The sequence below is a fragment of the Fringilla coelebs genome (assembly GCF_963513975.1).
Source record: "Fringilla coelebs genome assembly, chromosome: 2".
NCBI lineage: Eukaryota > Metazoa > Chordata > Aves > Passeriformes > Fringillidae > Fringilla > Fringilla coelebs.
In genome coordinates, this window is record NC_140029.1 from 114,146,665 (window position 1) to 114,170,157 (window position 23,493).

At 36.8% G+C, this 23,493-nt stretch overlaps 2 protein-coding genes across 5 annotated transcripts in view; one reads left to right on the plus strand and one right to left on the minus strand.

Annotated features, from left to right (window-relative positions):
• Nucleotides 1-532: 532 nt before the first annotated feature.
• The window catches only part of ARL13B (ARF like GTPase 13B), a 33,220-nt gene continuing 10,259 nt past the window's right edge, over nt 533-23,493 (minus strand). For 2 of the 4 annotated variants that reach the window (XM_084226682.1, XM_084226684.1), the window contains 7 exons: nt 11,246-11,351; nt 8,804-9,006; nt 7,721-7,814; nt 6,367-6,583; nt 5,893-6,009; nt 5,373-5,441; nt 533-2,633 (listed from right to left, as the gene is read on the minus strand). In XM_084226682.1, the coding sequence (XP_084082808.1) occupies nt 2,557-2,633; nt 5,373-5,441; nt 5,893-6,009; nt 6,367-6,583; nt 7,721-7,814; nt 8,804-9,006; nt 11,246-11,351 (883 nt within the window). In that variant the 3' untranslated portion in view covers nt 533-2,556. Of the gene's footprint in view, nt 2,634-4,623; nt 4,668-5,372; nt 5,442-5,892; nt 6,010-6,366; nt 6,584-7,720; nt 7,815-8,803; nt 9,007-11,245; nt 11,352-23,493 lie in introns of all 4 variants that reach the window. The other 2 variants (XM_084226685.1, XM_084226683.1) reach the window with 2 other exon arrangements.
• On the plus strand, nt 22,567-23,445 carry STX19 (syntaxin 19; the record flags this gene model as incomplete). The annotated part of the gene is made up of 1 exon (XM_084226948.1): nt 22,567-23,445. The coding sequence occupies one exon, from the start codon at nt 22,567-22,569 to the stop codon at nt 23,443-23,445; it is 879 nt and encodes a 292-aa protein (XP_084083074.1).

Here is a 23,493-nt window from a genome sequence, read left to right on the forward strand (position 1 = left end):
GAACATTACTGTTCCTTCTTAGAAGACACTTTTAACTTACCTTTAAAATATTTTCTGTAAATTATATTCAGACATTATACAAAGATAATGCAAAATGTTCTGCTTAAATAGTCAATTTCTGTGTTCTTACCACTCCTGTATTTAAATACAAATACTCTTAGCTGCATGCACTGATACATTTCAAAAGTGATGATATGGATGACAAAACATCTGGCAAAATCTAATCTGTGCTCTCAATTTACAGCTGCACAACTTTTATCTCTCAAATTTTAAGTGCACTATTAAAGCCCTTTATAGGTATACATGTACACCCAACTTATTGCCAATCTATCAGTATATTCTAAATTTGATCACATTTCTCCTGCAAAAATATGCAAATATTCTGTCTATAAGGACTCTATTTCATACATTTTAGAAATGTGAGACTTACAGCCCTTAAATACTTACAGACTAGACTTATTTCCACAAAATTGTAAATACAGGAAACATGTTGATGCTTTGCATTAGTTTTATTCTATACATAAATGTCATCTTGAGCAAATAAAAAGTCATAGCAGTATAAATTACTGGAAAAAAACCCCAGCATAGTAAATAATTACAAAGCATAGTAATAAAACAAAAACTTATAAAACATTTTTGAGTACATTGGTCACATACTGGTAAAATTTATTTTAAAAGCAAAAATCAAAAATGATACATGTGTCCACACACACGACACACAGAACACACAGTTCATATATAAACATCAACATTTTACTTTCTCAAATTTTGTTACCACAGCAGTATTTAGCTTTATTTTTAATAAAGACTTCCATTATTTATTTTAGGAAGGAGGGAAAACAAAGTGTAATACATTCCTAGAAATTGAAGCTGTAAAAAAGTAAGTCTGCAAAAGTAGAGCCTTTAAGCCAAAAACTTAAGTGGTAACAGAGCTAGTGTTATTCAAGTGGAGATTCCACATACACATTTTTGTGCAACCTCCCCTCCACTTAGTATTGTGTTGTCTGAAGGGAAAATGACCAAATCCTGAGAATAATTCAATTAATCATGTTCCAGTGCTAGAATACAACAGAAGTATTCTCATGCTGGTAGTCACATAGAAATTGTTTCCTCCTTTCTCTAAATTAGCAAACATATAGGAATAAACCTCTCCACCTATTCCAAACTTAGTATCCTTTAGAGTGATTCCACCATACTCTTTAAAAATCTTAATTATTTCATTTTAATATGGCAGATGTTTGTGCAACTCCTTGCTACAAGGGGTGCATGGCAAGGATTTCCAAAATCAAAGTGCTGAACATGTAACATACCACACTGTTTCAACATCTAAACTCCTTTGGTAAAACCACATTATTGATGACAGACCATAATATAAAATTATCAAATACTGCTTCTCCAAAAGACCCCCTGAATGGGGGCTTCAGCCTGTCATTAAGTGGCAGAAAAATGAACGTTTGCAAATACACCACTGGTTGTCTCAGTGTTAACAGTAAATAATTTAAACAGGAATATAACAAATAACAAATTGAAACCCTTCTTGTTTAGGTATCACTTGTATGTGATTTTCAACACATTACATGGAAATGTTAAAGAAATCCTTTAAAACCTTTAAAATCCTGTAAAACCCAGGGTTTCTTCAGTTTGCAAGATGATATTTTAGTATTATTGAGATTAAAAACTGAGGGAGGTCATCTGCATACTGGTTGATTCAGCTTCCTATCAAAATTGATGACTTAATTAGTGCAAATTTCCCACTATGTGAATTTTCTTGTTTGTTGTAGTAGACAATCCAGTATTCACTCTATTTTTTTCCATAGAATTTATTACCTACATCAAACTCAGTTAACAAAACAAAGAAAACAGGTAAGAAAACGTCCAGATAGTTCAAATAGCATTATTTTGTATAAAATGTATGTATTTTAATTTTTTTTACCGTACCCTCTGCTTCAGATTGCCAGAAATATTAAATATGCAATATAATACCTAAGAAAAGGTATTGGTACTGTAAGAGAAATATAAGAGTCAAACACACTTTATTTTTATGCACTTGACTATCAGCTTTATAATGCTCCCTACATATCATTTCATTGGTAGTAGGAACACAGTTCCACTCAAACTTTCAACTTGTTTTATAAAAAGGTAGAAAAATATATTCAATATTTGTTTAACCTTTCTATATTCACCCTATCATACAGGAATCTTACAAAATGTTTTTGAATAATTTATTCCCTGAAAAAATACCAACACCTGCACAGCACCTGGAGAAAGGTCTCGGTGGGAATGTACAATCCAGTATTATGGGATCTTGAAGGTGTTTTTCTTCAGGTTTACAGCCATGTCTTTTCACAAGTAAACCAAATAAATCCCGAAGAAGAGCTGGTGATGTGAAAAGTAAATTATAAAGTCTGACCATTAAGCACAACAGGATGAACTCCATGTTTAGTTGTCACATGTTGATAAAATGTCAAATAAAAAAATTTTCCTTTAAGGGTAAAAAAAAAAAAAGATAGGACTTTTAATTTATGGGGTTTTTTTAAAATTCTCTTTGTGCTCCAGTTAAGCAATGACATCATGGGTATCACTGTTGGGTCTTTGGCGTAGAGTCAGCGGGGGCAAAGGCTTTCCATAGAAATCTGTGGAAGAAATTCCAGAGCAGAAAAACACATCAATCTGTCACCTACCACCTTGCTGGCTCAAAGAATGTTTACTAAATTCTTAGAGCTAATTCCTCCAAGCAAACTTTCAAAGCTGGTGCTAATTAATGTCTAGAGATGGATTGGCCAAACGAGGGTTTAATTACATTTTGTTATACATGCATCAGCATTTGCAAGATCAAGCCCAAAGGGGATCTGTAAACATCCCTAGAAATGGGAAAGGAGGAATTCGAAGTGTACAATAACACTGGAAAAATGAAACACTGAACTTTGTACGTTGCTGTATTCAAGACTGCACTACAACATAGTTTTAAATGACAGTAATACTGAGCAGAATCCAAAATTTTGGAACCATTTATGGCATTTATCTTCCAAGCTAAAATAACTTTCTAAAAGAACTATTTCAAAATTTTTAGATAAAATTGCAGCATTTCCTTTAGTCAATAAAGGAATTTAAAGTAGTAAAATTGTACAAGACAAAGTTATAAGTACATCAGAAGAGAGTAACAAGTGTTCTCAAACATTTGTAATGGATGTAAAGTAAAAAAACCATGCAGACTGGAACATGCAAAGCACTTCACAAACAAAAAAATATGGAAGATGGTAAGAGGAAAGAGGTAGCAACCAAGAAAAAAATAAAAGCAGCTTTTTGAAACATTCAAATCTCAGTTCTGTTTATAAAGACCACCTCTTGCCCAAGAAAGCCTTGATGGCCTGCCAACACAAAATTCAGCTTTAATAAATCATCATTTTCCAAGAAGAATATATCCCACTTGTCCTGCAGATGCAGTAACTTCTGTTAGAATTGCCTTCCTGAGATAAGATTAACAAAAGCAAACAAACTGGACTCCACTACTTAAAAAAGTCCTACCTGTCTGAAGGACTGAGGTTTCAATTATCCTTACATTTAGTCAGCAAAATAAGAACACTTTTATGTTATTGTCATAAATATTTTGATTTCAGTAGCACTAATTACAGCAGCAAAAAAACTGCAACAAATGATTCAGAGGTCAATGAAAATCAGTCCACTGGATGGTTTTATTCATCCATTTTTTGAGGTCTGGCAGAGCACTTTTGGACTGGATAAGAATTTTACCTCCTATAACAAAAGAGGTTTAAAATTCTTGCAAATGTATCCTCCTAAATGACAATAAACAGGCACTCATCACCTCATGTTGTGCCAAAATTATTAGAATGACTGGAAAAATGGCAGTCTTCAGTGAAGACAAGTGTGTAATTACAAAGTTTAAATGTCTGAAAAAGCTTTTAAACCCACTTTTGAATTTTGGGCAAAGGTGGGGGAATGAAAAAAAAAAAATCAACCCTGATTTATTTCTCTGCTGAAGGGACAAATGGGCAAGGCCAGGTGGGAAATTAAATCAGTGCAGGATGGACTTGGCAGTGCTGGGTTAACAGTGGAACTCAAGGATCTTAAGGGTCCCTTTCCAAACTCAGTAATTCTCTGATTCTATGGATCTCAAATTGAGAGTTAAAATCCCACAGCTGCTTTTAGCAAAAGAAATAAAAAAATGATGTTTTTGGAGATCGGGACCTAGCTAAAGGTTTGACAGTACTGAGCTATATATGTGAAGAACTTTGCTCATTTATAAATAGTGCTTTCCTAATAGCAGTTTTCTTGCTAGTATTGCAAGTGTGAATCTTGTGAGTGGTTCAAAATTCCTGGAAATAAGAATAAATCTCCCAAAAAGTAGGCAATGCCTTGAATTCAGCTATAAATTCTGAGTACTTCAAGTTTGCTCTTACACCTCTGGTCAAGAGATAATTTCCCTACCAACATATTTGCCATTTTCAGCTTCCAAAATTATTTAATAATTGTACTTATTTTAAAAATTAACACCTAGCTTAGGCAGGTTTTTTTCCTCTTTGTCCCACCCATGTTCTTCCTACAGAATGCAACACCTCCATTTGGCACAGATAAGAACTGAGTTCCTTTTCTTCCCTTCCCTACCTCTTCATCTGGCTTTCATTTCTTGTCACCTTCTCTCTATTTGCCTTAAAAAAAAAGAGCAAGATGGGTTTAGGATCAACATTACAAATCACATTTTAAGCACATGAATTTCCTTCCTGTGAGAAATATTTTGGGTTTAGAAATCTTATTTCCCCTTCAGGCATCTTTTAGTTCTCTGGCAGAAATGCTCCTTGTTCTTGTGTTCCAGATGTCTCTAAATTCACTTTTCAAAATTTGAAAAATAAAAATGTAAGAAAAATGAAGAAGCTATCATCTCAAACTCAAACATGTACTATCAACGTATGAAAAATTCTTCCACAATCTTCCAAAACCAGAAAATAGTAATTATTATTGCAAGAAATCAAGACTGCTTACTGCACCTTGATATTTCCAGTTAAAAGTTTTCATTTTAAATGCAATATGTATTTGGCCCCATTACTCTTTGCAATGTGTCACTTTATAATTTTTAGGTGCAAATAACTTCAGATCATTAACAACTTCTGATATCCCATGCCACTTTAAACTTTATGAGGAAATTGGAGAGAACTCATTGTTTTTTCTAAAAAAAAAAAAATTAGACTTGAAAAAATCAAAAAGATGCTTTGTATTAAAGCAAAAGGGAAAGCTTTTGGTCAATGAAAATTGGAATTTAGAAATGAAAAACAGACAAAGAATGAAGTGAATGTAGAAGTGAATGGACAATGGAGAATGGTTTAAAAAGGTACAAAACTCCAAATACTTTCAATTACCAGGATGATGTGTTTCACCAAGAGGCTCAAGTTTTCCAAGTCTATTAAGTTTGGGAGTTCCCCATCCAACTACAGGAAAACAAAAAGTGTCAGAGCATTCCATGGTTGCACTGGATTATTCTGAGCTGTACAGACCCCACATCTCCTTGGGAGAAATCGAAGCATTTGGAAATGCCCAAGCTCTGCATTACATTGCATCCATGGTGAAGAATGATGAAACACTTCAAAAACAAATAAACTGCTTTACCTTAAAAATATTGCTATTTTTAACCATTTCAGTGAGTAATCAATTTCTGGCTCTTTTTTTGGGAAACTTATGTTTTCCCCTGGGAATAGGCCAAATCAATACTGCTGGAAGTTCGTATCATAAAAGGGGAAACTGCATTAAAGACTTTCTAGAGAGGAAGTTTTAGTAGCTCCTCTTTGTATGAAAACCAGTCCAGTTTCATCATTCACAGGTGAGACTTTTAAAGGATTACCAGCTACAAATTGAGACATCAATTACTGTTTTTACACTTACCTGGTGGAAGGGCTGCTGGTGGTGTAGGATTCTTGGGAATAGAGTCCTCTGCATTAACAGGTTCTACTCTGTGGCCCCTTTTTAATTTTGGTTTTTTACTTTTTTTCTTATTGTTATCTACATCCAACAGAAAAAATACCCATTACATATCCTACAGTTATATTCAGGTAATATCCTACATAAGATTCTAATACAATTGTTGAGGAGATACATCAGAGCTTTCAGTCCAAACTTAGACGTAAAATTATGGGAAATGTAAATCACGCAATATTTTGCTATAGAAAATAAACTGTGGGCATAAAATACATGCAAACTCTACGTTTCCATTAAGAAATTCAACTTATATAACCTATTCCTGCATTTTTGTGTTCCCAATAGATGATATTGGTATGTGCTATAATGACAACTAACATGGACAGAAGGAAGAAGCATGTGAAAAATCACGTGACATGATTTAAAAGGCACCAGTTCTACCTGAGTCAAGGCATTCTGAGGCTTGTTGGTCACTCTCTTCTGCATGCTGCAAAAGCTGGGCAGTTGTACAATTGCACCTTTCTAGCCTGCTGTCATTTGTGTTTTGGCTACTGCTACTTGATAAGTGGTCCTGCTCTGCTTGGGATTTCAAGACAATTGTAGCCTTTTCAGTCTCCAACTTTTGTCTCTTCTTTTCCTTTTCCAGCTGTTTTTCATTCTAACAAAAAGGACAAGAATTTTTTTTAATGACTTCTAATGCTATAAAATGACTAGTAAGACAGAAAGATTATTAAAAAATGAAAATATTCCCCAAATATCCTACATTCAGCATAGAATTTATTTTCAGATAGACAAAGAAATTAAATTTCCAATATCCTATCCAGAGGAAAGGAGGGGAATTAAATTATAAAACAAAAGGATCTTTACATCTATTGCCTGTTTTCTTGCTTTATTTTTGGTCCTACTAAAAAAAAGAAACAAAACAACCTTCTACTTTCTTTCCCCTCAACTACTTTTTTTATGTGTTAGTTTAAAAAAATATAGATCCACAGAGCCTAAGTCTCCAGAAAACGTTATCCCAGTTTGGATAAATACCTATTGTGGCATACAGCCTCAATGACTGGCTGCTTCACAATTCTGTATCACTAAATCACCATCTCTGCAATATTCACAGCTGCACCTTTATTTTCTTGTTTTTGATGTTATTGTTAAATGGATTATTGTGCATGTAGCTGCCCTGACATGTTCTGTGGATATGGGTGCTTTTGTCTTGGAAAAAAGCAAATGTTTGAATTACTTGCTGGAAAAGTTTACGTGTTTCTTTAGATTGTGTTATCTCCAGGCAACTGAATAAAAAAATATGAACTCAGAAATGTAGGTTTCAGAAACTTTAATATGAATGTGATTTTCATATTTCAAAGTTAATAAAAAATTCTCAAGAGTCTATTTTCAACTGAAAAGAGGTTATGCTCACAAATCTAATAACTGAAAAAGTCAGGAAGATTTGATATGATTCACCACATCACTAAAACACCTTAGAAGAAACTAATAGACCTTGAATATTTTCCACTTCTGAATCCCAGGAGTTTAATTAGGAAATGTTTTCAGTCATGTGTTTACATTTATTTTACTGTGTCTACAAAACTTTTGTTCCCTAATCAAGAATATGGGTTTTCTTATCACGAAAACATTGATTCAATGCACAGAAAACAAGGCTGCCAAGATTGAAGTAAGAATTAAAAAAGTGCTGTGCAGACAGAATTAGAACTCTTTCAAATGACCATTTTTCTCATTCCCTCTCAGACATTTGTTAGTGTATATCTTAACAGACCTAGATTTCCACATATTCTCCTACCTCAGAGATTACAGCACATATAGGCTGGAAGGGGTTTCCACATTTCCCAGGCTCAGGGTCTTCCTCCTCAGGTGCATTTCCTTCTTCTTTTTCCCTTTAGCATTGTTGTTGGGTTTGTGTTGTTTCAGTGGTTTTGGGGGTGTTTTTTGGGGGCAAGGGAAGGGAAAAGAGGGAGAATGAATAAAGAATTATGAAGAAGCCATAAATTTTATAGAGAACCATGTCAGCCCTTTTCACTACACCTCTCAGTGTGGCATAAACCCAACATAATCCAATGTGGTCAGGAGGTTTTGTGCGTGCAGAGACATGTGGCAGATTAGGTAGATTAGGAGCAAACCAATTTTTTAGATATTTGTGAAATATATATGAAGACCATGTCAAGTTGCAGCTGTTTAAAATGTACTTTAGTAATTTAATTGCTTATTTAAGCCAAATCATCCAGAATATAGTCTAAGATACTTCCCGGCTACTTCTCATAGTAACTGAGACTCAAAATTCTCTGCCTCTATAAGGCAGAGAGAGGACACGGGTGCTCAGCAAATATTTTAAGAATGCCCCAGTAAAATGATTCATATCAACTCCTTACAGGCACCACAGCAGGCTGCTAAAGACCAGAAAGGGATTTGAAGGGGAGTAATAAATCAGTTACCCTGCTTTCCCTCACTGCATCATCTTTAGTTCCTTCATGCTTCACTTGTTGGATATCCTGCAGTTTATTAAGCATAGTATTGAATAAATTCTCGTATCTAGTCTTTGATATTCACATATGGGTTAAAGAGTCTAACTTAATACTTTATTTTAGAAGGTAACTTCAGATTAAATCACAGGAATTATTTTTTAGGTCAGCCTTCCGCAAAGTTGTATTAGTAAGGCCAAATTTATCCCAAAACTAACTTGCAATTCTCATTCACAGTACATTTCCAGCATGTGGCAAATCAAATAAAGGGGATGAAGAGGCAAAAACTGTGGTTTGTGAGCTTTAAATCCTGGATAGCCTGGTTCCCATAAGATCTATGCACAGGAACGACTCAAATATCTCAGAGAAGGGAGGAAGGAATGGAGTAGGGAATCACAGGAAAATACCTCTGCTCCCGTATCCTCCTGACTCGCTCAGCTCGTTCCAGTTTCTTCTGCTCCTCAAGTGCCTTTTGCTCTGTAGTGTCTCTCTGGATGCGCTCACTTAAGGCATCAAAATCTTTTGCTATGATATGGAGAAGCCAAAATAATCCCCTTTTGATTGATTTGTCAATCTTTTTCCCACAGCCCATGATTGCTGAGCAAGGCTCCTGTAAATACATGGAAAAGGAGGGAAAAATTTGCAGTTCAGAACACAATCCTTGACTGGAAACAAGAAATTAACTGCACAATTACTGTTGACTGTGAAGCTTGTAAAACTCTGAGAATTATGGGTTATAGACAGGCCATGCTAGATTTATCAATCAAAATGGAAAAATCTGAGATGAAAGAGAATCAGCTTTGATTCAGTTCATGAAAAAAAGTTCAGCATGTTCATAAGCACCTTGGGGGTATATAAAATCTCCTGTGAATTTGACAGAAAAGCTGTCAAACCAATTTTTTACATCAGAACAGGCACTGCAATTCAATTGGAGTAATACTTTTTGTCATTATACTCTCAGCAGCAAGTGAGAGAAACATGATCTAGGCAAATCTGTTGAAAGAGAAATGCAAACCTCATTGAGAAAATAGTTCTGAAAACACATCCGGTAAGAAAACATTGAAGAACCAAGAGTGCCTCTCTTGAGATTAAAGCGCTTCAGCAAGATAGGATAATAGCCTTCAAAAACATAAGGTGAAACTGCAAATAGGAAAATAATAATTTCTTCTTAATTTTTCATGTCAGGAGGACAAGTAAAATAGGCTTTAATTGGGACAAAGGAGGCAGGGCTTGATTCAAGCTGGGAACATGAAAAAGATGTTCTCTCAAGATCTCCCGGGAACTGTTTTCAAAAATGTTTTGGAGCACTGTGAGTGTCTTTTAAAACATTCTCTGAAAAACAGCTGAATAAAACCAGCTCTGTAGAGCATACATTACATGTAGAGATGATATTTCACACTGATGGTGTTCAGGATTTGTGTTTATGAAGATTAAAAGAGATTCTTCATCGCCAACATCTGAAAAACTCTCGGTGCTCTCTTCATCTGACAAGGATTTAAATGGCACCACAGTCAGATATGGAATGTACGATTTACAACAGAAAAAAATAATTCTGACCAGTTATGTTTAAATTAAGGTATAAATGAGAGTCCTTTTTACTATGGAACCCTGCAATACTCTCCAGCAGAACCTACTCAGGAAGGAGATGTATAGATGTGTACAACTTGTTTCTCTGAGAAAACTGAGATCAAACACTGGCCTGCACTGGGGCAATGTTGTTCTCAGTTTGCACCAAAATTATTGTCGCTGCAGTTTGGTTACAAAATATAAAAATTTAGAAATATGGAATATACAGACATATTAAATAAGAAAAAGAAGAAGGTCATTCTCACTGACACTGTCCAACAGCAATATAAATGACTCCTTCCTTTTGCTTTAATCCTTTGTGGGGAAATTTAAAGATCTCATGAAAAACTAACTACAAGAATAAGAAGCAACAAAAGGTTTTCTGGTCATTGTCTAACTTTCTATCTTGTTTCACAATGCCTCTGTTTAACTGACCCCAGGAGTCCTCCTACTGAAGGAATTTGGGACCACATTTATCTTTGAAGAGCCTGGTATAGAAGGTGTCCCTTAGAGTATGAAATAGTCTTAAGAGTGTGTGATATGGTGTCTTTCCTAATTACACACAAAATATAAATAAAGAACAAGAACAGCATGTTTAAAATAAACAATTCAGATGTATACTAGTATATTTCAGGTTTTTTTTACTGAATATTTTTCAAGAAAATATTTTTGGCACAAAAATTCCGTGGAAAAAAACAAGGATGAACTTGCAATTTTAATTTTTATGATTGCTATATATGCATAGTGCAAAGAGCACTTAACTGAAAAAAAACATTCAGATAATCATGACATAATAAACAGAGCTATGCCCTGCTCTAACTCAGCTATTAGAGAAAATAATAGCAGTATGTAGTGCTCTATAAATTTTGCAAATCTCCCTAATGAATTAAAATTATATTTTAATTTTAAAATCCAAAGCTTAAATGGTTTTGCAAAACTGCCTTCTTATCTTGGTTAATATCACCATAATCCTCATTATCTTTCAAAATGTTTTTTATTGCCATCAGAAGAAGACTGTGGAAGTAAAGCTCTATCTAAGACACTGGGAGATTAAAACAAAAGGCCTAAAGAAAAGCTTCAGGGACTACTAATTTGGATATATTATCTGCAATATTGACCAATATTAAGCAGCTTTCATAAAGATTTCTGGTTTTGGCTTCCCCCACAATGACTTACTGCTAGGTTGAATACTACACCTAAATTTCAGTTTTATGGCATGTAGCCTAATTTCCTACCTTAATGGAAGCTTTATGAGAAAATACAGCATCTTAAAATCTACTTACAATTTGACAGAGACACTTGTGTTCATTAACCAGCCTTTCCAGAGATAAGCACTCGATCACATCTGCTTCTGACAGAGCTCCTTCTCTGTCCTGCTTATTTGCCAGCCTGGAGGGAAGATCAAAAGAAACACTCAGCATCCTGCTATAAGAGAGGCTCTTACATCTCCAAAAGCTGAGCTGGTGACAAAACTAGGAAGAAGGGGAAGACTGAAAAGGAAAGATGAAATTCCTTGTTTCAACTTTAATTACTTCTTCTACTCAATAAGCATGTTGGTCTATGCACCATTTTCATCAGAAACTAATGTTAGATAATCACGGAGGTGCTTAGTAATAAATTAATATTGTTTCTAGAGAAAGCAATCATATATACAGTTAAGAAAATGAACATAAAAGACCATCCTGCTTTACATCTTGGAGCCTCTGGAGGAAAGTTCACGGTTTTGCAATTTCCCAAACCATGAGCATTTCCTTGTTTAAAAGTGCTTCAGGATCATCTCAGCTCTGCCTGCTACCCAGCATTTCTCTCTGATGCTTAACAGTGTTTTGAACTTGCTCTTCCTGAGTAAAACTTAAAGTGCAGAGGGAAGAATTTGCATGAATGGCTCTAAAAAATGTATTTTATTAAATAGAGGAAAGTAAAAGACTCCCACATAACTCACAACATAAGTATTGTGTAAGATGAAGGTGACTATCTTGTCACTTATACATGGTAGGAAACAGGACTCTAGTAGACAGACATTCATTTAGGAGTATAAAATTACAATCCAACCTTATTTTGCACTTTCTGCAACATTAATAATCCAAGCTAAGTGTTGCACAGCATTAGAAAGTATCCAACTTGTACTTGCTTCTCTCTAATAAAGGAATTCCACTAAAATAACGTTCCTCTGAAATTTAGCAATATTTCAATTACATGAGAATTCCGATGCATTTTTCTGGATAAGAAGACAAATATTTGGCATCCATGAGCTCAGGGGCAGAAGGTCTTGGAACCAGACATCATAGCCTTCCTCCTGAAATCTCAAGTCATTATCATTAACTAAAATGGCTTTTAGGGAACTTAGGCCAACGTTTGAACTTGGAATTTATGTTAATTCCTTGCTGGGAAGCAACAGTGGTAAGAATTCACTCCATAGTTACCAGACCTTGTCAGGACTTTAATTAGATCAAAAACCTTACTTGTCCCTATTCTCCAGAATCCCAGTATGAGAGCTTCAATTCTTAATTTTCTCCCAAGAGATTTTTCAGCATCAAAAACATTAGAAAAAAAGCTGTGTCGCATCTACAGCCCAAACCCCCACATTCCTTGTCACCATTACCCTCATGAGCTATGATTCATTATCTAATCTTTCATCTTCCTTTTCAAGAAGAATTTGTTTATGAAGGAGACCATAGAAAAGCAGCTTCTCAAATGTCCACTCTCTCTCAATCTTCACCATTTTTAACTATTTGTGATCCACACCATTCAAACCATTCACTTATTTATCATCATCCTGGGGATAAGAATCCCTATGTCCTACTAATAATCAGAACTTTGCTGGCTTGGCCTGCAGAGCTGGTAAGAGCATAAAGCTCTTGCCTGCCCTTCTTGATAATGAATTCCCACTTCTTAAAGAGAAGACTTCTACAGTGCTTTGTATGATTTAGTGCAGGGATTCCCTAACTGCTGCTCAATGCATATACAGAACCTGTGATATATTTTCAATATGTTTATAATACTCTGGCACTGCTTCTTTTCACCAAACAGCTAGAACAAGACTAGTCCTCAGTATTTAGCTATGAAACCAAAGCTAAACCAGGGAGAAACTGAGATGCAATGCAAAAAAGTAATTAAAAGACTGGAAAAAAAATTACCTCCACTTTTTTTTCTCCTTCCCCACATAACCTATTTTGTTACAGTCTGAAAATCCTACTGTGCTGCCTCTTAGTCTCAAAAAGCATTCCTCAGCAGTGCTGTCAATTCATCTAGAGCTAATTGAAGGAAATATTTCTGAGCAGTGTTTGTTGCCACAGCCTATTCCTCTCTCACCTGAAGATTAAATAACTGCACTATTTGCACTATTTTTGCTCTGCACAGCCTACAAAGCACAGCTGAAGCAGAATGAAATGCTGGTAAGCTGCATAGCTCAGTGGCAGTTTGACACTAACATCCCACAGCTCGCAGTAGCTGCTGATTTTTAACCTCTAACACCTTGGAAGATGTCATATTTGTCTTTCTGGTCAATTAGCTTCCACTTTCTCTGCAGCAATACTGACAAAAACATGGCTGAGGTACTTGGAAAAGCAGCTGTCTCTGCCTACCCTCCCCAGGAACTGAAGTGGTTTCACTGAGGTCCATCTACTGCTGGCCACCCCTGCCCACTTCAGACTTTAGGTCAAACTTCTAAACGGACTTCAAGATACTGTAGTAAAATGCAATATCTGCAGGGGCTTTTTTTATCCCCATGAACAGATGCACCTACCCTCAATAATTCCTCTTCCCTCCATGCTTTGGTGCAGAAGAAAGCAAAGCCTGCAGTTACACTTGTGCTTCCAAGGTAAGCAGTGCTCCACTTGCAGCTTCTAGAGGGAGCTGCTCCAAGGCACTTCCTGCTCCTGGGCACTCCGAGGGATCCGCCTCCCAGCAGGGCTGGCTTTCAAACAGGCACAACCAGATTCCCCAGGCACAAAGTAATCAATTTGCCTGTCCTCCTGCAGTTGCAGAAGGCAGTTTCTCTCTCACTCTACCTACCACTCCTGAGGATGATCACACTTGGACGATGATAGAAGACTTAGAAGCAGGAGGAATGAAGGAAATACTTCATGGAATGTTACTCAAGCCAAGTTGCCTAGGGAATATTCTGGAAAAATGTTTTTTGGGATTATACTGAAGCTTAACCTCAGGAGTTCCTGTGTAAAGGGTAAAAGCCACCAGCACAAGATTCAGAGGTAAATACTCTTCTCTTACTTAATGTTTCTAAATTTGCAAATATCAGAGAAAGGCTTTGTAGTGGGATTTAGGATAGTAACGTGCCTAAGTGTCAAGACATAAAAATAATGTATGTCTGCCTGGCAAAGAGTTAGGTATTTCTGTGGGTGAATATGGACTCACAGCTCTGCTGCTCTTGCACAGGAACACCAGGGTCTGAGGCAAGTTTTATGCAAAAAAACCCCTTCTTTTGGGAATACATCAGTTATCTTAAAAGACAGACCTTGATTTTAATTTTCCAAGTAAGCTGAACTTCATATATAGCAATTTTTCATGTTTAAAAACCTGTAGGAGGTATATATCAAAACATACTTGAAAGCACAGCAGAGTGGCTGTTAGTTTATCATACTAAGTTTGCTGAGTAAGAAGCTTTCATCTATAAAATCATGCTTGGCTTATTTCCTTTTCACATGAAGTATATATGAATTGTCTTAGTGCAACAAACGTACCTCATGCAAGAAATAAAGAGAAAATATGCACCTACTGCTTTTAGATCAAGTAGGATTTTTCTAAGCAACTGGAGAGCTTTTCAACTTTAAGAGTCAGGGGAAACAATGTGGAAAGGGAGTGTTATGTGTGCATTGGCACAACTGACATCTACAGCTCAGTGACAATATTTCTCTTAGAAGCCACTTCTGCCAGAGAAAAACAAAGTCTGAATGCTATGGAAGTTCCTTGACCTGTCTATAAAATCTCAATTACTGAGCAAAGAGGGAAAAAACCCCAACAGAAACCAAACCAGTATTAACAGTTTACTTTGCAATACAAAATCTGTAAAAATGTCTCAGATATGCTACTTTTGGGGTTATATTTATTTAGAATCAGTGATCACAACCTCAAAATTTTGTGTAGTATCTGCATAGTGTTCATCAAAATTAATGAAGAGCAAAGCATCCCTAAGGTCAAAATATTACAGCATCAGAACAATCTCCATGATTGAGAGCAACTATAGGAAAATGAATCTTTATGAGAATGGTTTACCTACGATCAAGAGTAGTCTTCAAGGCTGCTTCGAGAAGTCATAGCTTTAAGGGATGGAATTAGCTGGGAAAACAAAGCCAGAACCTTTGAAATTAACTGCAGTCTAAACAAGGGGAAAGAACAATGCCATATTCTTCACTCTACAGTGAATCTTCTATTTAAAAAATGCTGCTCTACCCTTTTTCCCTTTGGAGTTTTTATCTCTCATCCATTAACCTTTATCTTGGGCAATCCTGTGGACAGCCATCACAAGGACGTTTTATTCCAAAGAAGTGAGGCCTCAGCAGATGCAGCCTGAAAAACTTTGTCTCTTTATGCTTTGCTTATTTTAACATCTACAAAAGTCAAACTCCTTACCTACACACAGGCAAAAATAAATTACTTGTCTGCTTGTTTTGCTTGTTCCTTCTTCTTCAATTATTGGCAGTTCATGAGGTTTTTGAGGAAGTCATGGAAAATATAATTCTTCATACTTTTAACAGACAAACTGAAGAACAGACCAAGAGTTTCAAGTGGCCCATGGAAGGCATTCTTGACAAAGTTCTGAGCCTGCTCTATCAGATGAATTTTTACAGATTGCCTTCCAAATGGAAGTGTTAACAGATCTTCAAGCAAATTCTTCTTTAGCATTTTAAGCCCCTGCCCCTTCTGGGTTGCTGACAACAATGACGAACTTATCAGTAAATTCTGATGGTTGACACGTGGCTCTTTCTCAAATTAAGGGACTTAATTTCAATTCATGCCTTCAATTCTCATGCAAAACAATACTTGGAATATTATGGTTAACTGTAATTAGAAAAAGATGAATAAAGTGTTACAAGATTAGAGGCCTGCTTTCATGCAACTTCAGGGAGCTGTACGAGACATTTCAATAAGTCAGCATGTTCCCTAGACAGTTACTCCAGGTCACTTTTAAATAAGAGAACAGTTAAAACTAAGATTCTAAACTCCTCCTGTTTACAATATCTCTAGGCAACTTTAGTCTCATATTAGCTTTTGAACTGGTCATAAGAACAGCAATTATAATTTGTTTCATTTTCTTAAGTGGCCTCATTCTCACCACAGGTCTGAATCATATTCCTATTTACTGAAAATGTTTCGTGACACACTGCTCTGCAATCAGCTCAATCCCACCTCCTAGTCAAACAGACTGCAGCCAATGATGTCTGAGCTCACCTAAAGCAAGTTATGTTCAGCTTCCAGATGTGTAATTCCAAAACAAATGACAATAAGTGATAGAACAATATATTTTTGGACAAGATTTAACAAAAAAAAAAAAAAGTGAATTGGTGTCTTATACTCTATTTCACCTTGATATATCCAACCATAGGCAAATTCAGTATGCTCAAATTGCCTGTATGCTTTTTAAAAAAAACCTGCCTTACATTTATTACAGGTGAGTTCCAAGGCTGTGATAGGCAGCTTTGTGGTCTGACAGAGATGAAATGGGAATGTAAAGCAGATGGGATGGTGCACAGCACAAATTCTGAGTCTGCACTTAGTCAGGAAGACAAATCTCTCACACCACTTAGAGCAATACAAAGCTGTTAAGTATGAATTCAAACTACATATCCTATTAAATGGAAACAATTCCACCTGTACTCTATCCTGCTGCAGCCCTTTCCCTTGCTCCTATTTTATTTTCAAGTACTGCTTTAAAATATATCAGTATTTGGACCTTAATGAAGTGATCTTTGGGCAGAGGAGATCATGATTTTCTTTCTAGGTTTCTGTGACCTATAAGTTTGTGAGGATTCCTACAGAACACTACTGACAGCAAATTTCTGGTTAAACAGGTGAAAAAAATCACCATCAAAACATGAAGTTCTTACCAATTACAGAGAATTAGCTGCAGACTAAGTGACTTGCAGAGTGAGATCATTGTTTTGTCAGTGATGTGCAGTGTCCATCACCCTCACTGGGAACTACCTCAGTGCAAAAGCATGAACTCCTCACCTTCTATTACCCAAAGTATTAGCAGGAATGTCTGCAGACATGGACATGCTGGGAGATGCTTTTCCTCAAGTCTACATCTGCAGCTACACAATCATAACAAAGATGTCAAAACTCCAAGGAACAAGCTCAGATTTGCAGCTGATTCACTCTTTGTATCTTTGAACCAAATACTTCAAAAATAGCAAAACAGCAATGCAACACAGATATATCTCCTACAACATGACTGTGTTACAGATTTGTGGTTAAAGGCTCAAGAACATCTTGAGTCTCTTCTCCCTCTCTCCGTGTCTCTTGAAAAACTCACTCCAGAGCAGCATGATTTGGCTCCACTTTTCCAGCAACTTTGGCCTAATTCTTCCCCACCTTATGAATTTTTTGAATACTCAGGTCTGCTTTACTGTATTTGAATTTCTTGGTTTTACTCAATATCCACATTTCTCCACCTCCCACAATCCATTTTCACACTAATTAGAGAATTCCCAAGCTATGTTGCTTCAAACGCAGCATTTCTATTCTTGTACATTCTGGTAATTTTGGTTTCCTTGGGGAAGTCTTGTGGCAGTTTTTACACAGTGACAGGACAAGGCTGAAGTGTTTTAAATGCAAGAGGAAAGATTTACATCACATGTTGGGATTCTTTACTGTGAGGGTGGGGAGGCTCTGGCAGAGGTTGCCCAGAGAGAAGTTGTGATCATCCCCTTTGCTGAAACTGTTACTGATTTTGCACTATCGTCTCATCTGTGGCATATTTTTAGGTAGGGGAAGCTCTCAACCTTTGGTATTTTCTTGTTGAACCACTCCCACACTTTCCACAAACAGAAACTTGAATGTACAACTATGTTTAAGTATGTTTTTCCAAGGACTTATCTTACAACAGAGATGCTTAAGAGGATATTTTCATCCAACCACCTTGTGTCTTATAATCCTTGGTTTGTTTGTTTACAAGGTATTTAAGTTAAAGGAAACTTTACAAACAAAGGAGAAACTAAATGTAACTTACAGCACAATGTCCTACTTTAGTAACCTCAGATTCATCTTTGAGTAACAGGGCAAGATTTCAAAACACCAAACAAGTGCCTTCTTTCCTTGTGAGAACATGAGAGAGCACAAACTGAATTTCAACTCAAAACACCAGCTTTTCCCAAATGACTACTGTAAGGACTTTATATCCATTTCAATAGTATTTGTGTCTCACTAATTTTTTGTTGCTAACTTAACACATTTATGCAGTAATCAAGCTCCAGAGTATGACTCCAAGATTTACTCATTGCCCTTGTGCTCAGGAAAAAGTTAGATGGGTTTCTTGGCACCACATGACAGAGCTGTAATGTAACTCCACTGCAGCTTGGAAATGAGTAAGAAATAATAATGATTTTAAAAAATGTTTAAGATTACATGTAACATGAAATTCCCTTGGGACTCACTGCCTGAAAGTCTACCCAGTGCCCTTAACTGACTCATAGTTAGGGGTCAGGAAAACAAGCCTACCCTTATTTTTGGTGCAATCATTTAAAAAACCCCAAACAAAAAAACCCTCTTAAAACCAAAAAAAAAAACCACACTAACAAACAAAAATCCAGCAGTTTCAGCAGAAGGCAGCATGAGCCAGAACACAGATCATAGATACCAAAGAGCTCTTAAAGAGAGGATTCTGTTCCTTGATTGCCTGCAAGTCCTCTTCTCTAGAAGATACTAAAAGCAAGGTGAGGTGGCAAATTGTATCAAAGATCAAATAGAAACAGAGCCTTTGCCAACAGGCATTTTAATCAAAGTGCTGAATAACTAAGAAAAAAAGCAGAAATTAAAGTGAACAGGAGGCTTTGGTAATTTGGGCACTGGGGAGGAAATAAAACAATCCAGCAAAGCCAAATTAGAAGACATTGAACCCAAGTACAACCAGAAACAAGAGAATTCCGTACAATTAACTTTCCTACTTCACATATCTAATTATGTCTTTTAACTTAATGTAGCCCAGATCTTACTTTTGGATGTTGGCTCCATGTTTCCTGGGTCTACTGATAAATTTATCAGACAGGTGGAAGAACATTCTATGTGGTTGCTTTGCAATTAAGCAAGTGGACCTCTCAACTTACCTTTTTATTTCAAATGCAGAAGATAATATAAAAAAATTCATTTCTATCAAACTCATTATCTTTGAGTTCTAGACATATTTTATCGTGATGACAGATTCTAATGGTGGTCCAGCTACCAGGATCTATTATTCCCCGAGTCAGTGTGCTGAGATAATTGTCTTTATCAAGAATTCCCCAGTCACACACGGCATCTGTTTAAATGGAGAGATTCACATAACCCTCTTCCTGAGAAGCAACACAGTCAAGTTATCAGAAGGCAAAGACTCTTGCAATATCCTTAAAATATATTTGACAAGGATGTGAAAATTGCATTTCTGAACCTGCCAACTATATATAACTATAGATGGCTATAGATAAAGATGCTTCAAGAAGAACAAACTTAATTACCAAGGGGTTTGCTTGATAATAACTGCAATGGGCAGTGAATGTAGGGGCCACACTAATTCACTGGGGTGCCTTCAGTCCACATATTCCATTTACTCCATTCTAAAGAATGGGCATTTTCTCCCTTTACTGACAAAAACTTCAAGGAAAGTGAAGTGCTTTCATCTCAATCAAAAGAAAAACAGGATGTGCCCCTATATACAAACACATAGGACAAAACAAGGACTCAGTAAATGAACAGAGCTTGTTGTGGCAAGCCAACAATTTCCAAGGTTATCTCTGTCATGAAGACATCCTCATTTCTTTAAAACCAGCGTGTGTTCCAATTGCCAGTATAATCAAGCACAATTATTGGCAAGCCTGTTCAGTAGCAGGCTTTGAAGGCAAGCCCAACAGTAGAGAAGATATGAAACTAAGATTCAATTGCTTGCATTCCAGTCTTTTGTGAGACTGATCTTTAAACAAGAAAAAAAATAACTCTCCAGTATTTTCTGCTCACTTCTCTGATATTTAACAATATATGCAGATTTGTTTTGCAGTTCTGTGAGGTTCCTCCCTCCATCCCCAAGGAACACGGGCTATTTCAAGAGCAACGCACCAATTCTCTTGGACGCAAGAAATTCTTGTCACCTCACAGCATAAGCATTAATGGTGCCCTTAGAATTTGCTTGTAATCCCAGGTTTGCCCAGCCCTGCTAAATTAGCATGGGTCAGCAGATGTGTGAGGCTGGACTAGAACAGATTTTCAGGTCACTTCTCTGAAGCCCTGTTTAGCAGCCCTGGGTCCTTTCACATGCCCCAGGCTGAACTTTCCCTGTTGGTGGTGCCAAGCAGCTCTGGAACATTCCTGAAGAATGTTATCTGGGAGAAACTGCCTGACTTCTGCCATGGGGATATCCACTGAAAAGTTCAGCAGTGGAGAAGCATTACTGTCATGAAATGAACACATTTTGCATTTTCCTCGCCCCAGGGTAACTCTCCAATAAATAACTCGCAAACTTGTCTGATCACAAGTCTTCTCTTGATGTGAATCAACAAACACTGAATTCAAATATTAAGGCACTAAGAGGAAAAAAAAATCAGTAAGGAAAATCCACACTAGGGTAGAATATCAACATTCTTTCTCATGACTGACCTCTGAAGCATTTCAAGTTTTGTTTTTCAGATAATAGTCCTGTAGAAAGCCAGATTTAAGTCTGTGAAGATGTGTTCACACTGCTCAACTCCATGACTTATACAAAAATCTATTTAGAGACTTTAAATATGCACAGGAGAGCAGAAATACCACAACGGTATCATTTGGAACTGTTCAAATAGAAGAAAATCATTTGCATATTGACAGGTTACTGGATTGACCCTTTGCAGTTTCTGGAAATGCATCTTTTGGATACTATTAAGAAATCCTATATTTGCTTAAGAAAAAATAAAATCTGTAGAATCAGGGTTTTATAAGAGTTGCACCTATTTAATGCTACTATTTCAGAAGACAGCCCCAAAAGCTCTGAAGGAGCCGGAAGATACCACTGTGCTGTTTAACCTTTATGCTTGAACAGCCCCTTGAAAGCCACACATCTGACTGAACCAGAAGACCCTAAGTAAAAAATCCCATAATCTTTTGGATACTATTAAGAAATCCTATATTTGCTTAAGAAAAAATAAAATCTGTAGAATCAGGGTTTTATAAGAGTTGCACCTATTTAATGCTACTATTTCAGAAGACAGCCCCAAAAGCTCTGAAGGAGCCGGAAGATACCACTGTGCTGTTTAACCTTTATGCTTGAACAGCCCCTTGAAAGCCACACATCTGATTGAACCAGAAGACCCTAAGTAAAAAATCCCATAATCTTCTAACCCTGAACATGTTACTTCTTACTGAAATCTTCCATTCTTGATCACAGTCCAAGGAAATAATTTATGTAGAGTTTGAGAGAAATACCTTCTTCCCTATGACTAAAAATAGCTGAACTTAGTTTCCATTGGGCGTGTTTCAGAAAATATCTTGCTCTTAATTATCTCTCCAGTCAAGCTTGCACAACAGCTAGGGAACAAAACAGAACTGTATCTGCTTTCTGTTAAAAAAGAAACAGCACTGAATTGTAGCCCACTGTGGTTCACAATGCACCTTTGCATCAATTTTATAAAGAATGTAAATGACAGTAAGAGTAGATAACAGTAATTCAAAAAGGCTTAGAAAATCTTCATGCTGCAACATTAGTGATATGGATTCAACTCCATAAAAACTCAAACATAAAAAATTAATTTATTTTCATGCTAAATTATTAGAGTTCTTAAATGATGAGAGTTCTGTTCTGTTTTGTTGTAGCTGCTTCAGTTACTGTCTAACTCCCCAGGCAAGGAAAATGGAGAAAGGTTTTTGAGAGTGGCCAAATTAATAATCTGAATTCACACCAGAGTGCTGGTTCATTACAAAGTCTGTCTCATCATCTCAAAAACTGAAATATTTCCTACTGAGAATCCAAAAATGGCACAGCCACACTCACTTCTATTTCCAAAAAGATTTATAGGTTGATTAGTTTTCATTAAGTAAAGAGTAACGATAAAATAACTGGAGTTACTTCTCTTTTCCTTCCCAAAATAAAAGTCCTTTCCACATTTCCCTAGTCTAAGTTCTGTGTGCTGCATCACAAATATCAGAAAAATGTCCTTGGGCTGCAAATCACAACTTGTTCAGAATAACCCCCATTCCAACTCATTGCTACTTTTACTTTGGTGCAGAGGGAAAATGTAGATGTTCTGGAAAATCTCCAGAACTACTTTTCATATATACATATAACCACTAACATTGATTGTTGTTACATTTTGATTACAGTGCAATGAAACAAACCAAACAAAAAAGATACTGGAATTAACTTCCTGTGTTGCAAGAGGGGAGGGGAAAAAAAAAAACAAACCAGGAAAGAATCCTGACCACAAAAACCATGAGAGACCGTCTGCAAGAGCTCAGACTGAGGGCTAAGGAACTACAGATGGGTGGGGAAAACAATGGGGCAACTGTACAAGAAGAGGAGCAGGAGGAGTTTGAACAGCAGGCCATTATTTATGAAAAAGAGCCCATAACTGAAAGGCACTTGCACGAAATCCAGAAGCTTCAGAACGAAATTAATAACCTGGTGGAAGAAGTCAATAAATTCAGCCAACAACAAAAAAGCCTCGTGTCTTCGATGAGAAGATTCAGCGTTCTCAAAAAGGAATCTAACATAGCGAGGGAAATCAAACTGCAAGCAGAACACGTACGCAGAGGTTTGGATGAGCTGTCAAAAACAGTGAGGAAAGCTGAGAACGAGCACGGGCCAGCCCGAGCCACGGTGAGGATCCTGGCGGCCCAGCACGCCTTCCTGTCCCACCGCTACCTGCAGGCCATGCTCTCCTACAATGAGGCCATCACCGCCAAGCAGGACAAGTGCAGGACCTTCATCCTCCGCCAGCTCGAGGTGGCTGGGAAAGAGGTGTCTGAGGAGGAGGTGAATGACATGCTCCAGCAAGGAAAATGGGAGATTTTCAATGAAAATCTGCTCACTGAAGTCAAGATTACTAAAGCTCAGCTGTCAGAGATTGAGCAGAGACACAAAGAACTGGTCAATCTGGAGAACCAGATCAAAGATGTGAAAGAACTCTTTATTCAGATCTCACTTCTGGTGGAGGAGCAAGGGCAGATGATCAACAACATAGAAATCTATATGAACAATGCTCAAGAATATACTCAAGCATCTAAAGAAAAGTTTGGACTTGCAGTCAGGTATAAAAGAAGAAACCCTTGCAAAGCAATTTGCTGCTGGTGTTGCCCATGCTGCAGATGACACCAGAAATGAACTGCGTGAAATACCAGTGGTTCCTCCATACCAAAC